The following is a 17418-nucleotide window of genomic DNA, read 5'->3' on the forward strand; positions in this document are numbered from 1 at the left end:
CGGAGCGGTTGGGCCCGTGAGCCATGGCCGTTGGGCCTGCGCGTCCGGAGCCTGTGCTCCGCAACGGGAGAGGCCACAACAGTGAGAGGCCCGCATACAGCAAAAAAAAAAAAAAAAAAAAAAAAAAAAAAAGACTATTGGACATCTAAGATTAGGAAATTTTAATTATAAGAACGATTAATAATAATTGTTCTATATCACCAAGTATTTTGTGTCATCACACAGGTGTTTCTATAATAAGGAAGAAAATAAAAATACAAAGTTTTTCACATCCTTCTCTGTACCTCATATTTTTTTCAACAGAGATTATTGTTTAACTTCAGATCCCAACTTCGATCCGAATAATAGTTGTTCCCTCATTTCACCTAGCACGCCTCTATTACTCTCTACTCTGTTCCTACACTGTGATGTACTTAGTCTTAAAGTCTCACACCCTGTTTTTCTTTCACAAAGACCTAGTAGCAGCATCATGTCAATGTATCTTGGTTTACTCTAAAAGCAATGTCACCATGGTGTGACTATTACTGAGATTAGAGCTTTTTTTTTTTTTTTTTTTTTTTTTTTGCATTAGGTACATGCAAAATCCTTTCTGGGAAAAGGAATTTAAGTTCAACATTGTGTTCTCTCTCACCCTCAGAGAAGTTCAATTAGTTCTCATCATTTCACAAATGGACACTGGAATTAGGTTTAGTTGCTCTTTAATGCGCTAGCACCTGAGGCTGGTCATATTCAGAAAGCTTTGGTTAAAAAGAAGTTAATAGACTTTAATAAAACCATCCCCAAATTTAGTGAATCAGAATGACAAAAAAGCAAAAACAAAAAACAAACCAAAACCAAAATAAAAACACACCATTTCCTCCCAAAGGAGAAACAACAGGAAAAAAAAAATGGATAAATAAATAACCGAACTAAGCTTGGTACTCTTTTCAGAGTATAAATACTATTGATCTTTCAAGGAACTATGCTTATTTAAATAAAAAATTTGATGTAACCCTTCTTGCCCAAATATAAATACTATATGCTGATAGTTATCTCTCTATATAAAGTCCCATAAAGTTTTATATGTTTGTAAGAAATTTAAGTAAATATTACTCTCGTCTTCTGTTTATGGTGAAACCCTTACTATATTTTTGAAAAAACAATTTTTTAGATGTCATTTAGGCTTCATACACACTTCGGTGTGAATAATTCCTTCCCTGTTTCCAAGTCCCTCGGGAAACAAGTCAGAAAGCCAGTGGAGTTAAAAACAGAGTGGAGGGCTCTGGGAAACTCGTGCTTGATGACCCAGCACGACAGCAGGAGCCGCTTTCCTGCAGAAGATTTGGGAGGGACCCTGGTGGTAGGGGAGATGCTTTCTTCGCTGTAACGGGCTGCTTGGAAACTCCCACCTTTACACTATGGGAAATGTTCTCTTTTCTGTACAAACATGGTCTTCGATGGCAGACCAGAAGTTTGAACCCCACTCCGAGTGTGACTAAAATCATCATCTAAATGCCTACATTCCCAAAGGTCACCTATTTTAAAATATGCACACTTGTCTATCAGACTGTTCCTTCTCCCTTCCCCCACTGGGAATTATTAAAAAAAAAAAGCCACAAAATTAAACAAAAACAACTCAATATTTCTCACCTGAACACAAAAGCCAAACAATCTTCTAAAGATTTAATAAAATAAATTACAGTCCACAGTTTTCTAGTGAAGATAAATACAAAAGTAAATGTTTGCAGCTTGCATCGACTTCACTTTAAAGGCTTAAAATATTTAATACTTAAATATGAGAAACTGGTTCAACATCGCACGCCTCCTTTGCCCTCCTATCCATTGACTATGAAACATGGAGAACAGTGTTCTAGAATGACACCATCTAGAGGCAGTTAGTCTAGAAACCATTCACTCTGAGATAATCTCTCAGGGTTCCTAGATTATACCAAGAACATAAACATTCACAAAGTACATGCTTCATGTTTTCACATGGGGAGTGTGCATTTGCTCCAGATATAATCTTTGGGTCCTTCTTCTAATAAAAGCTAGATTCTGATAAATATTCTGGTTACTGATCCGTTCTTAAAGCATAAGAACTCCAAGTTGAGGCTGAGTCTATATAACTACGCAGCTGTGCAAAATGAGCCTCCCTTCCCCTGCCTCAATGAGGTGGCATTTTCAAAAGCTCTTAAAAACTACTGTGCACAAGGGTGTAAGTCCACAGCACCAACCAATCAATCACTCAACTTTGTATGAAGCATAAACACATCTATCCTTAAACTGACCCAAAAGCAAAGTACAATTTAGGGAGAGTTCTGTTTCTAATTCCAAATTCATGTGTAAAAAAAAGAAATTAATCCAACAGCGTGATTTCTAGATATGACCAGCCAGTCTTTTAAAAGTAATTGTGTAAACAGCAGCATAAATACCTCCCGACGTACCTTCCAAGCCTTCTCAGTTAAACTTGTGTTTCTGGTGCACATGCGACACGACAGTGAACACGCTAGCATTTAATTTAAAGAAAAAAGGTGCAAAATGAAAGTGCCTTATCAATTCAACAGGAAAAGCTACACCAGTAACTACATTTTATATTAATTAAAACAATATATAAACAATATCTCTTTTAGCTATATATAGTCTTCATGCCCATTTACCCTGTAATATATTATAATGCTATTGTTGCTAGTGCTATGGACCCTTTTCGTGCCATCCTGCTGACTGGCAATAATCGGTGAAAAAATAAAAACTTCCTTCATGAGACAAAGAGCAAGTTGTGCAAAGTAATGCCGCAACCTCCGCTATGCACACCAGTCACCGATTAGTGCTGGACTCTCTGTTGTTACCGACAGATGTAGAAAGTCTGTGGGCAGTGAGCTACAAAAAAAGGACATCCTCTGACTTTAGTACCCGCCTTCTGTTGTAAACAGAGGTCAATGATCAAGAAGTCGAGACAGAAAAAGGGTCCATATCTGTAGGCATAATGGAAATCATATGCATGAGAAAAACAAGTTCAACTTTTATTTGTTTTCATTGTTTCCCCTCCTTTGCCTGACCCCGATCACCAAAGGATGTGCAGTGTGTTGGCGCTCCAGGTCTGTGCAGGGCCATATAAAGTGTCTCGGTTAATTTGTCTGTTTGTTTGTTTTTCATTGTTTGGACTTCAGACATTCTAGAAGTGCTTAGGTGATACATTTACCCATCAATTTGCATTGCTGGCTCAAATTCTGAAGTGAACAATTCCTTGTATAATGGAGGAAAATGAAGTCGCACAATGTCTGGGTATATTGCTTTAAACGCCATTAGCTTTTCTGTATGTCGTCCACATAAGGCTCTTAATGTAGACACCTTGCATATTAACTATAAGTGGAAGAAAGGACATAGGGTCAGGAGAGAAGAGACGTGAGAATCAAAAATCAGGGCATCTGGATGATCTTCAACATTGTTTACAATGGAGAAACACACTTGAAGCAACTTAAACGTCTAGTAATAGAGGAAGGGTAAAAATAAATGATGATACAGTCGTATCACAGAATACCATGTATACATTAAATATGATTTTGAAGACAAATAATTTGTAACCCAAAAACATGTTCATAAGCAGAAGAACCCAAGTGTCTCACCTCCTCCTCCTATTCAAACATGGTTTCTGCTCTACCATCCTGAACCCCACCCTCTACCACTGGGGAAAAGGAAGACATGTGGTAATTGACAAGTGGGCAAGGGGACAGCCACAGGTAGGTGAGGTCACTGCAACTAGAGATGATGGCATCCCCTACATATTTTATGCAAAATGAGTACTAGTCAACTCCAGTGACAACAAGTTTCTTCTGGAGAAAGAGCTCTGCCTAGAACAAAGCAATTCTCGGTCTGAGCAAAAGGCCCTGACTGGAAAACAAAAAAAAATAGTCAGCAGGCCTGGTGGAAGTCTCAGCATTGACTATTTACCTGTTGAGTACAATAACGTGACTTGCAAAAATGCTTTTTAAACTCTAAAGCATTGTATAGCACAAAATATTTATAATCTCCACCCAGCATAATCCTAAGAAACATTTTCACCAGAGCATCGATCTTGGCCATGTGTTAGGTGCTCTCTACAATCAAAGACCCTAATGGTACCCTGGCACCGGGGCAAGAAGATGGAGAAAAGGTCTTTTTCCTTCTCTTTCCCAATCCTGCCTCAGTGTCTCATTTAACAGGTGCAAAATCAAAAACAAAACCTCATTTAACCCCCCAACTTCCCCTTTCTGACCTAACCTAGCTATCAGGAGAAAAGAAAGAAAACGGACAGGAAGAAAAACCCAAACCTTTCAAATCATCTTCTGGAACAATAAGACACATAAAATAATCCAAGAAAGAATAGGGCTGATTTTTCTAAGACCAAATACATACTACTAGCACTAACACTGAAGGATATTATCATATTTTTAATTGACATCCTAATTATATTTTTATTGTGAAAGATAGTAATTAGCAAAAATGAAACCCTATGCTTTGAATACAGGGTAGTAATGCAAAATTGATGAAGAAAATACAAAAGTCATTTACTGTTGATTACTAATGACTTTAATGGAACTAGAACTAATATTAGAATAGATTAATTCTATTGTTTTAGTCCTTCATAACTTCGTCTTTCTGAAATCAAAGATTTAAATTCTAAATTCTCTAGTTTATATCACAGCAGAACATTAACTCTGCCTTCTGCCCATCTTTGATGGGATAGGTGGAGGATTTTTCAGAATGTATCAATGCTTTAAAAAAAATTCTATCATTGCTCTGTTATTCCAGGACACTTTATAACCGATGATAATAAATAGAATTTAACCTGAATTTTGGCCCAAGATAATTTTTTGAAATGAGGATACTTCTTTCTTCTCAGCAGGCCACTGCTTACTGATACTTTTGGGGTCTGGTGGCATGACATATAAACGTGGCTGGCGTGCTCTGGGCAAGGGATAATTCAGGCTTGTCAGTGGGAAACCTTTGGCTCTCACCTTTGTTAGTATTCCATCTTCTCGGTGATTCTTCTGTAGGACATGTTGAAGAGCTAGCTGAATTTTCTGTTGCAGCTTTTCAATTTTTACCTTTTCCTGCAGCCATGAGCGATCTAAATATGAAAAACCATACTCCTGAGTATTCTTCCAACATATGGTGTCAGAACACCCCAACTCCTCCTGACTCCTAGATACAGATTATTACACCACACTGCAGAGTCAGGGACTAACAGGCCGCTTTCACCCCTCTTTCAAAATTTGCTCCTAAAGGAGTGAAAAACTGATCTAGGACAGTTACAAAACAGAGTGTTAAGCCTTTCCATCTTTACTGACACTTGAAAGAAGGAAGGGTCCTCCCTTTCCAAAAAGACAGCCACTTAAATCTAAGGCCATGCTCGGACGAGTACAAATGAAACCACCATGGCCCTTAAGCCTTTCTAATAGTTATGTTTCTGAATGACATACTCATATCAATCCTGCTAAGTCTTTCTGGCAAATATGAAAATTGCCTTATAGTCCAAGGCAACTGAAATTGTCAAGAGAGTGCCAAATGAATTAGGATTGTTAATTTAGGATAAAGGTTTTATGTTTAAGAATTCCAAAAAGAAGATAGTAAATTTGCAAAAGTGATTATCACCAAGAGGCAGTACTGGTTGAAAACATACATTAAATTCAGATACGCTTGTGGATGACATCCAAATGGGTTTTTTAAAAAAGTAGAATGTTTTAAAAACCATGTTATCTTGGAGACTGGTGTTGAGAAGGGCACACCTACTCTACCACAGCATTTCTCTTGGTAGCAGGAGGCTAATCGTAGATGGGATTTTATTCAATTCTCATTTCTTAAGATGTTGTCAGAATGGCATGAGGTCTTCTTAGAAGCGTACGTGTATATGTATGTGTGTAGCAGGGGACTGTTGTCTGAAAAACTTAAAATTAGACTTAATAAGGGTGGCAGTCCCTCTGAATAGTCTATAGCCATTGTAAGTTATGTACTTGTAGAAATTCTCTACCTGGACAACTTGAAAACCATTCTATTTGGTTATCTTACCTGCTGACATCAGGACAAATGCAGAAAACAATGCAATTTCATCTTCAGTCAGGTGCATAGAACATAAACTCTTTCCAAATTCAAATACAAAGCTAATAAAGTCTTCACAACCTGCCAAAATTAAAGACAGGTTAGGAGTTTGGTTATTATCCTAGGAGAAAAATATGGAAGAAGGTGAAGAGGGATCTAGCAGTTGAAGATCAGAGGGACTAGTAATAACATTTCTATAGTTTAATACTTTCAAATGTTAAAAGAAATCAGTTTAGCCACCATCACCATTAGCACCAACATCACCACCATCATCATCATTTGCAATAATGACAGTGAACTTCTGTTGTGTGATTACTGTGTTAGGTGCTGCTCTGAGAGGATTCTTTGCGTATTCTACTATTTCACAACAGCCCTATGAGGGGGGTATTATTGTTACTATCCCCATTTTAAAGGCAAGGAAATGGACTTGGAAAGAAAAGGAATGTGCTGCAGATTTCACAAGTAGGAAGTGACAGCCTGAGATTCAAAGCCAGCTGCCCGACTTCAGAGCCCACACTCTTAACCAACAGAGTCTAACAGCTATAATCTAACTGAAATGTTAAGTTCACTCATTGTTTTGTTTTCCACTCTATTTTATGTACAACATGCTTAGAAATGCAAACAAGTGACGCATTATGGTGGTAAAACCATTATAATTTTTTTTTTGTTTTTGGCCGTGCCACATGGCATGTGGGATCTTACTTCCCTGACCAGGGATTGAACCCATGCCCCCTGCACTGGAAGCACAGAGTCTTCACAACTGGACCACCAGGGGAGTCCCTACTGTAACTATTACAGAACTGAAAACATAGAATGTGAAAGTCCCATAAAATAAAAACCCACCCCCACAAAGCTGGTTAAGTTGGGGTCTGTTCTTTCAGATTTCCATATTATATACATATAGTTAAATGTCAACAGGCTAGGGACTTCCCTGGTGGCGCAGTGGTTAAGAATCCGCCTGCCAATGCAGGGGACATGGGTTTGAGCCCTAGTCTGGGAAGATCCCACATGCCATGGAGCAACTAAGCCCACGCGCCACAACTACTGAGCCTGTGCCCTCAAGCCTGCGTGCCGCAACTACTGAGCCTGAGTGCCGCAACTATTGAGCCCGCGTGCCACAACTACTGAAGCCTGCGCGCCTAGAGCCTGTGCTCTGCAACAAGAGAAGCCACTGCAATGAGAAGCCCGCGCATCGTAAGGAAGAGTAGCCCCTGCTCCCCGCAACTAGAGGAAGGCTGAGCGCAGCAACGAAGACCCAATGCAGCCAAAAAAAAAAGTGTCAACGGGCTCTTCTCAAGTATACATACCCTCCGTCATTTAATTGTTTTTAAAATCACTTAACAACATATCTTGGATACCGTCCCATTCTTCTTAATGACTTTGTCTTACTTTAAATTACAGAAATCTAAAATAATTTATTTTTAAAGTATATGTCACAGTTTCACTTAGCTATACTTTCTTTCTTTGATATCTCATTAACGGTTGTTATTTGACAGGTATGGAAGGGCAGACTTTTAGCTCCTTGCTTGATTTTATGTAGCAAATCACATCCTCTAGTTTATTGAATAATATATCCCCTGCAAACCTGGTTCTTAAAATCTGGAAGGGAACTGGAAGGATATATAACATAAATTTCTTCGATTACCAATTAGATAAAATGAAACTCTAGACCCTTACGTGTAATACAGACAAAAAGCATTTGAGCTGTGTATATTTTCTACGGTGATTAACTATAAAGTAACATAGGTATAAAATCCTTTAACTCTTGTGTCCAAAAAACCAATCTCCATTTTGTTCAAGAAGAGCTTTCACCCAACTCCCATCTTTTCCCCTAGTCCTAATTTGAAGACAAAGCACTCAGAGATTTCCTTACCTAAGGATTTGAAGACGTCGGGGCTAGCGTATTTCCCATCGAAGTACACGGTATTGTTCTGAGAGTCAAAGGCACGGCACATTCTGATAAATACCACCTCCAGAGAACCTGAGCAAAGGCAGAAACGGGGTGGGTTATTGTCTTGGTGAGTTGATTTTGACCATAGAGACCCCTTTCTGAGTCAATGGGGCTGGGCTTAACTAGCAGGCTCTCAGTCACCTTAGCTCTCTATTTAAAAGAGCAGAGTTCATTAGAGTAATTAAAGACTTGTGCCAAAGCTAAGGCCTGTATTACTGAAGAGAGACTGATTTATGAATTACTTCTAGGGCACTTCTCTGTCCTGCAATAATACAGAATCTCAGAGTTGCGAGAAAAACATGGACTCCTGTTATTAAAACAAACAAAAACCCAGGGATGTCTCTCTGAGTTCCACAAACAGCTTTCTTCCTAACAGCTTACCAAAACCTCCTGAGGACCTGGGGCACAGAAACAAAACACAGGTGATGGTTAAAACTGTGGAATGCAGGTGTCTTTCAAATTAATCTTTTCACCTAGAGGAGAAGCAAAATGGAGGGAATGTTTCCTGCAAATAGCTCAAAAACCTTAAAAAAAAAAAAAAAAACCTCTCAGTTTCTGCTAAGAGAAACTGAGCTATTATCATTTGGAGAAAAACTGTTCTCGACACCTTCCTTACCAAGCATTTCTTTAATAAGCCGGTGAAAGCAGGTTAGTCAGAGATCTCAAAATTCACTTGCAAAGCACATACCTGCTTTGAGAAGCACAATTTGATCGTTTTGACACAGTTCCATAAATCCATCAATGCGTTTGGCAAACTCCACCACATACTGTATAGCTTCTGTAATTTTGATGGCACACAATTGCCACATTACCTCCCGCTGCTGTTGAAGAGGGAAACGCATTAACATCCCCATTACCCATACCCTTGACACAATTGTTTTAACTGTTCCTACTGTGTAAAATCCTTCTTTGGAAATGGATCCAAAAAAGCTAGAGGATTTAAAAATAATCAGTTGGCCAGTTACTTGGGTTATAATGATTGCTTCCAAGTTCTTCCTGGTCTCCTCCAATTCCTCTCTTACCATTTTGGTGGCAAAGGGACAGGGGGAAGATGTTATGAGCATATATGCAGCAGAAGATGAAAACGGGAGTCAAGAAAGCAACCCACGCCACTGATTTAATCCTGGGCCATGGAGAGTAGCAAAGTAGAATCTCCTTGTCAGCAATTATTTTGCCTTGGGGAATTTCACACCACTTTACTGGGGGAAGGGAAGAAAAGGGGAGTCAGTTATATTTATTGTGCACCTGCTATGAGCTGGGTGCTTTATGACATCCTTGTCTCATTTCATTTTCACAAGAATGTTTTTCCATTTCCCATAAATGGACACAAATGCTCACAGAGGTTTCACAGCTAAGAGGTATTGGAGGTGGGATTCAAATCCCAGCATTTCTGACTCTGAATCCCATTTCACACACCTTGCTGCTGTTTACTGCTTTCTTGCTTCCCTTGGTAATTTTGGCTGCTGGGGTTACCTGCTATCTCAAAGGTAAACAAGGTGATAACGCTGCTATTCCCCCAACCTGTCCTGTTTAATTCCTTTTATATACCCACTCTCCAATTTAGTTACAGGCCAACCTGGATCCATCTTGTTGCTCACTTATTTCCCCAATCTTAGTTTAAGACTGTTTCTACCAATACAACAGGATGGAAGAAACACTGAATTAGGAACCAGGACTCATGGTCTAGTCCTGATGTTTTCGCTCTCAGCCATGTGCCAAGGGATGCTCGTTTCCTCATATGTAAAATGAAGGGGAGGATTAACCTTGATAATCTCTACGGTACTTCCTAAGCCTGAATTTCTATGATTATTGGGAAAAAATCACAGCATTTTCTTTTACTAAAGGCAGAATGGATAATTAAAAGTCCTCCTTCTCCAGCCCTGCCCTCCCATTTAGGTAATTTGTTGATCAGACTGTTTTATAGAAAAAGGTAGCTGGCAGCACTGCTTGTCAGACTCATGTTGCTAGATTCAGACTGGAATTAGAATCATAGCTTCCAAACTTTTTTTTACACATATTCTCTAAACTCCTCCTTTTTAACTTCGGAACCATGAGGCTGAGATTATTTTACATCAACATCTGGACCGTGAAATCTTCCATTGTGATATCGGGACAAATCCCAATTCTTTGAGCCTTTTGGAAGCTCCTTAATCTAGCTCCCTGTTGACAAATGATAGGACATATGTGTATAGTTACAGGAACAATAGAATCTGTGTGCTATTTCTGAAATTTCGCACACTGACATCTCAATAAGGTGACAAAGCCCCAAGAGCGTGATCAGCTCTGGAAGAAAGATTTTTAAATAGAAATCTGCTATCCGATGAAAAACATTCATTCTTTGGTCTGTTTGTATTCAAACCTCCTGCACAAACACCCTTCCCAACATTGCCTCAATCTTAGGTAAAATTCTTCAGTCTACCTTGTTTTGGTAATTCTCAATCTCCTCCTGCAGAAAGGTCTGCCACGTTATCTGCTGGAGCTCTTCTCTCAAGTATTGGCAAGTTTCCAGATGTGATTTAGATATATTCTGTGCAAGGTGTTCTAAGGAGAAAACAGGAGATCACAACATGAAAAGCCAAGTTCTTCAGGGTTTTCCCTACTTAGTATTTGACTTAAAAAGTAACAAGTATAAAGCAACATGGCTGAACCAGTTTTAATGATCTCGACATATTTAAGTAAGCAATTTGGAACTATTCTATATTTGGGGACATGAGGATGAAGGACAGGCAAAGCCAACATTTAGCAATAAGGCTTGGCGTCTTCAAAGATCCTCCTGACCTGACCTTCTCTGTGCCTTTACACCAGCGTCTGGGAGTGAATGTTGGAGCTGAAAATATTGACCTAGAGAAGTGTGAAAAATGACTGACACGACCTGTACTTGGTATTTTTATGAAGACAGATCTGCCATATACATTGACTGGGGGAGGATTACTCTTGAAAAATTAGAAAATGGTATTTTTTGGGGGACAACAACTATGTATTACGTTTTTCCTGCAAAAATGGCAGAACAAGCATTACTGAAGCCTACTATGTCACTATATATATATATATAGTGTGGTGGTTAAGAGGTGAGGTGGACTCTGGACCCAGACTGCTTGGGTTTGAATCTCAGCTCTGCTACTTAGTAGCTGTGTGATCTTGGGTAAGTTACTTAACCTCTCTGCGCTTCGGTCTCTTTATTTGTAAAATGAGGAAAATAGTACCTAATTTCCTATTTATCATAGGGCATCTGTGAAAATTAAGTGAGTTGAGCACTTAGAATAGAGAGGATAACATAGCATCTGCTACATAAACATTTGTTCTTATTACCCTGAAGTGTACTGAATTTGAAGATATTAAAAGAAATAGATGCCAAATAAGTTTCTCTAGGGACTTATAATCTGGTGAACATGTACATACATGCTGAAAGGACAATTCAAGACACTAGACAATAAAGCATGAAGTTGAATTCTACTAGAAGAGAAAGAAAAATAAAAACATAATAGGTGCTATCAGAGAAGGGAGAGATGAGGGGAATTAGGGGATGCTTCTTGACAGAAGAGAACATCTGGATTGGCCCCTGAAGGAAGGGGAGGATTTGGTAGGCAGAGGCCAGTGTGTGAGGCAGTAGACCAGTTCCACGTTCAAGGGATGGTAGATGAAAGAATGGATATGGCATCTACAGGAGACAGGACGATGTGATAAAGTGATGGTGTCAAAACAGAAATATGGGTAGAGAAGAGTCCACATCCTGAAGGATCTTGAATGTTGAGATTGAGGGTATGGACTTGATTAACAAAAGGAGTCAGCAGGATTCTCAAGAGGGAGCTGACATGCTGAACACTGTATTTGGGGAAACAGAACAAGCAGTTTTGTCATTGGTGGACTGGAGGCAGGAGGATCAATTAGAAGGCTGCTGAAATCTAGACATAAGGGACTAAGAGCTTGAAATAGGTTGCTAATAATTGTTATGGAAGGGAAGGACAATTCAAGAAGTATTTTAAAAGAAGAACTGACAAGACTCCAAGAATACAAAACCATATCCTAAAGAGATGCCCCTCCCAGGGTCTTGAATATATAATAGGAAAGTTATTTAAAACAGTGGTGCTGAGGGCAAACTTAGCAACACTAGTAAGAGTGTCTTTGTTTGGAAATGTGTTACTGCTTCCGTCAAACAGAATCAGATTTGTTTGTGTGAAAACAGAGCAGGTTCACCTAAACAAAGCTCGAGACTAGAACCTCCTCAGAGATTCTGAAACACTGAAGCACGATAAACCTTAACAGCTCTACTTGGCAACACACAGACATGAAAACAACATAAGTAAATATCATAAAAAATAAAACATAAACAAAAGAAAAAAATTTAAAGGAGACAGAAACTGAGAGAGAGAAAGAAATTATGTCTATGTCTTAGAATCAGTGACGTGTGTGAAGAGAAGAGAGGAATAAAGACAAAATAATGGGGAATCAGAAACAAGAAAATAAGTGTGTACATAGTAAATTCAATTTTTATAAATATGAAAGAAATGATGAAAGCAAAGCATTCACAGGGAAGCTGGGAGAATCCTAGGAAGGGAGGAATGGGAAGAAGCTCACAGTATTCTCTTCCAGATCATGCTTTGTTTCCAGTTAGTTTGGTCAGCATCTTGTTTCACTTCATCCTTAAAAATTGTCCCCACCCATCCCTACCTATTTGAGTCCAGCTTTTAGAAGCGACAACAAATGATGCAATGTCCAATGACCAGTAGAGGGCAGTGGCTGCATTCTCACCAGCTGCCTTTGATCAAGATTCATACTTGATTTGGCAAGTGTAAGATTTTAGACACTGTGCTGTTTGTAAGTCTCCATTTCAGCAAAGGAGAATATGGTCAGACTGAGTAAAAGCTAAGAAGTTAGTGTGCTCTCTCGGACAAACAGTCTGGCATAGTGAAATACCTTGGAACTAGGAGTTAGGAGACCTGGTTTCTGGTCTGAGCTCAGTTGGATAACTCACTTTGTGACAGGCAAATCAGCTCACTTCCTCAACTATGATGGCTTCATCAGGACAGCCAAGGTCTAGATACTTCAGAAGGAAAATCCTGTCTTCTGAGAAAGTCACAGATTTTCACAGTGGTATGGAACTTTAGATATCATCTGGTCCAAACTCTCATCACTTTGTAGATAATGACATTAACAATGATGGTAAAAGTTAACCCTTAGGTAGAGTTTACTATGTAAACTCTATATAACATAGACTCATATAACAGACTCATATAACATACCTACCTACATCTATATATATACATTATATATATATATATATATATATATATATATATATATATATATATATATACTGTGTATATATACAAATATTTTTTCTTAATCTTCATGACAACTCTAGGGGGAAGATACTAGTATTATCTCCATTTTACAGATGAAAAAACCAAGCCACAGTGAGGTTAAGTGACTTTTCAAGGTGTCATAGCTGGCAAGTGGACAGTGATTCAAACATACACAATTTGGCTCCAGAGTCTATGCTCTGAATCTTTACAGTCCATGGGTAGGGAGACTGCAGCTTGCAGAGGTAACATGACTTATACTAGGTTGTACAACCTACAGCAAAGCTAGGACCACAACCCACATAAGCTGACTTCTTGTCTCATGCTTTGCCCAACATACCAGTTATCTCTTATGTACAAGGCTTTAGTTATGAATTACAGTAATAAGTGCAGTTAGCTTTTTTATTTTTTATTTCTTTTGGCTGTGCAGCTCGGCTTGCGGGATCTTAGTTCCCCGACCAGGGATGGAACCTGGGCCTATGGCAGTGAAAGCACCGAGTCTTAACGCTGGACCACCAGGGAATTCCCCAGTTAGCTTTTTTTTAAAAAAGGAACCTAGGTAGTTTATCTGGAATGTATAATTCAGGTACTAAGTGTACATCAAGGGCAAAATTTCGTAGCCAGGAATGCAGATGTATTTCCACTAACAGTAATGGATTAGTAGATACTATTATTGAAAGATAGACCTGAGCTTAGGATATGTTAATTTACAATTTAGTTTCCAATTGAACAAATGGTTTCATTTGTTTCAAATCTGATGATAAAATTTAGCCTAAAATGAAGTCAAGTTAGTTAAAGAAAGAGTCGGACTTAAGCCCCCAAGGAAATGTCAGGGAACTTCAGAGAGCTTTGAAGAAGTAGCGGCAAGGTCTTTGGCTGCTTTTACACTACTCTTAGCTCCTCAAACTATTTTGCACCTGTAAATGGGACAGAAAATCAGAGCTCCATTATATCCCTTTCAACTAAATTCTTGTTTCGTTTTGGGTTTGGGGCAAATCCTAGTGATGAGTTAGTTTTGTTCATCGTGGGAAAAGTGCCACAATTATGTGTGAAAAATCCCTCGTTTAGGAGAACATGGAGAATGGATGAGGGCACAGGGCTCTCAGACTCACTGGGAGGTGACAGCTGTAGAAAAGGAAAGGGATTTGTGGGTGAAGGAGGGGCTGGGGAAATCGGCTGAGCCACTTCTGGCTCCACTCAGGTGTTAGTGCACATTTAGCCCAAGTGCCATGTTCAAGGGACACACTTAGGCCAAGCAGTGTGAGTTTATCTCTGGGTTGAACATTCGACAAGCAAATGGCATAGATTCACTAGTATTTATGATAAAGTAGAAGCAAACCTAAAGTGAGCTAGGTCATTTTTCACTGTATCATGTCAGTTTCCAATCAAATCCTTATTCATTTCTGAAAATTTTACTTTCATTACAGCTCTGCTTAAGGCTCAGTCAACCAAGATCTCATGACAAAAACGGAAGGTTTTTGTTCTAGTTCAAGAAAAAAAAAAAAAAATCAAGCCTAGCTCTGCTCAGCTTGGCTTCTAGTTCTGAGGTTTCTCTGTTAATCAAAAGAGCTGGGATACACCTTTAATGCTGTTCAGTGGTTAAAGACCAGGCTTAAAATGTCCCTGCTCTTGAGGATTTAAATTTAGACCCATAAAGAGGTGCTTGTGTAAAAACCGTAAAGAACATTCAATTTGTTCTATTTGGAGAAAGATTTTACTGGAAATATAAATTTCACTTAAAAAATGTTTTATGGGGTACAGAGGTGGAGAAACCATCTAAAGAACACAACCATTATTTCTGTGAACTAAGGACGTCTGTGCTCAAGTCAGAACCCGCTGGTTCTTTTCCATGTGAAGTCTTCATTCTCTCTTCCTCTTAACTTAGTCATCTTCATAGCAACTAATTGAAATATCCCAAAGGATTATAACCTTGTGTGAGGAGCCGTGGGGAGGAGTGGATCAAATTCTCAAAGAGTAAAGGTCCTTATCAAAGTTTCTCTAATAATAGTGCCGTACTTAAAAATTGATTAAATATAACAGAGGATGTTATAACACAACTTCCTTGAAATGAAAAGTTTTCCATTGTCTGTGTTAACATTTTTAGGTCACATCTCCCAAGAAGCACCAATGTCACAGGAATAAGGAAATGACAGGTTTTTGTGGGGGGTTTTTTGGGGCATGGTGAGGCTTCTATGAAATACATCAGTTTTGCATTAATATCCATCACCAAAACATTCTGGCAAATAAAGAAGCCAATTTCCCTTTAACGATTATAGAATGTGTCAGAGTTGCAAAACTTAGATGCATACAGGGACTGGGCAGTGATATAAATGCCGAGAGTGGGATGGGCCCATTTCAAGGCGTTAGGCCCTAAGTGGTACCAGTTGGTTGTTGCCATTCCCAAATGCTGGTCCAGTGTAACTAGATCTTTTTTTTTTTTTTTCCTTTCCCAAGAAACTGAAAATCTGAACTTTCAGGTGGAATTGTCCAGGTTTAAAATTTTAGCAACCAATTCAAAAATTGTAAAGCTCTGCACTGGTCAAAAACCCATGTCTATGTGCCAGGTTAAGTTTGTGGGTTGCTATTTTTATAACTTTTGGTATAAAGCAATACTTAGAACATAACTAAATCAGTGGAGTTAATGGGGCCATTCCCTGAACTCACAGTTTTCTGTGGAATTTAAAGATTGCTTTAAGTTCATATTGTCTCAGCTCTGATGCTGAGAGGTCACTGAGTTTCCTGAATATATGATGGAAAACAGTGGACAAAAACAAGGGGGCAGGCTGGAATTATGAAGTGGTCCAAATGGTAAAGGTGACTCACCCTTCTAGATGCATCATTTTAATAACATAACTCATTAGAGGAAAGTCAGACAAATCCCATTTCCTTCAAATGGCCCAAGTAGTCCACCCCAATGGAAACACGGAAGCCATTACCTAGTTCTGCCATGGACACAGTTGGGGACGTCTCTCCATTGGTGAAAGAGCAGTAGGGAAAGAAGCCTGATGCTGGTGTGTAGTCACATATTGGTTCTGGTTTGATTCCGTTGATATCAAGACCTGACTGGTCCGGGGAAGGCTGTATGTCCAGGTAGAAGCTGCTGACGGCAGAGTCTGCCTTGCTGCCCTCGGGGGTGTGCCCGTCGATGTAGCTGCTGAGGTCGTCGTGAAGCTCCGTAAGCCCGTTGGCCGAGATGCTGTAGGTGGGAGTCAGCGGCTCGGCCTCTCCAGGCTGCTGTTGGTGGTCTCGCTGCTGCTGCTGCATCCGGTGTTTCTGTACTTCTGCGTACAAGCTGTCTCGTTGCTTTTTCGACATGCGGCCAAATTTTACAGCTGGAAGAAAAAAGCCAAGGCACACCGTATACAACACGCTTTTCTCCATGATCCTCTCCAGCATGCTTTAGGAGTTCCTTTGAAGTTGCAGACAATTCCATCAAAAACCACACAACCACAAAATAAGGACGTGATCCCGAGGTGAAAATAAATGGTCCCACCTCACACAGGCTTGTTCCACATCCCAAAAAGCAAAGACCCATCCCAGAGGAGCTGCATTTCACAAACAGACCCAGGGCTGGTACAAGAGACCCAGAGCAACGACCACCTACGTTTTTGTGCTGTCACACAGCCCTAGGCTCAGTGGAGCTACTGAAATGCGACTTAATGGGCTTGTTCCCTCTCTACCCAGACAGTTGGTCTAGACATTTCTCTTCCCAGTGTTCAGACCAGAGCACAGGGACGCACAGACTCACGGAGGTGTTATCGGGGCACAAGCAGTCAAACCTCAACTTGCACTCATTTCACTAATCCGTATGCTTACATGAGTTTCTTCCTGATCAAACAGCCAAATCTGGGGCTTCCTTGAGAAAGCTCAACAGACTGGACGAAGCATTTGCAATTCCAGGAATTACATCTCTTGAGTCTATGCCCTCTCTTGCTCCTGGGTCTTGGGGTCCCTGTGAGACCCTTGGACCTGTCTTTTTAAAATTATTATTATTCTTTTAACATCTTTATTGGAGTATAATTGCTTTACAATGGTGTGTTAGTTTCTGCTGTATCACAAAGTGAATCAGCTATACATATACATATATCCCCATATCTCCTCCCTCTTGCATCT

At 39.6% G+C, this 17418-nt stretch overlaps 1 protein-coding gene across 1 annotated transcript in view; it reads right to left on the reverse strand.

The window, feature by feature from the left end:
• RORA (RAR related orphan receptor A) overlaps nucleotides 1-17418 on the reverse strand; it is a 104219-nt gene that overhangs the window by 6300 nt on the left and 80501 nt on the right. Inside the window, exons 4-10 of the mRNA XM_081229376.1 lie at nucleotides 16242-16637; nucleotides 10425-10546; nucleotides 8694-8826; nucleotides 7928-8035; nucleotides 6025-6135; nucleotides 4974-5086; nucleotides 144-3339 (exon numbers count right to left, since the gene is read on the reverse strand). Of these exons, the coding sequence (XP_081085502.1) occupies nucleotides 3175-3339; nucleotides 4974-5086; nucleotides 6025-6135; nucleotides 7928-8035; nucleotides 8694-8826; nucleotides 10425-10546; nucleotides 16242-16637 (1148 nt within the window). The 3' untranslated portion in view covers nucleotides 144-3174. The remainder of the gene's footprint in view (nucleotides 1-143; nucleotides 3340-4973; nucleotides 5087-6024; nucleotides 6136-7927; nucleotides 8036-8693; nucleotides 8827-10424; nucleotides 10547-16241; nucleotides 16638-17418) is intronic.

Source organism: Mesoplodon bidens (genome assembly GCF_964165515.1).
Source record: "Mesoplodon bidens genome assembly, chromosome: 3".
NCBI lineage: Eukaryota > Metazoa > Chordata > Mammalia > Artiodactyla > Ziphiidae > Mesoplodon > Mesoplodon bidens.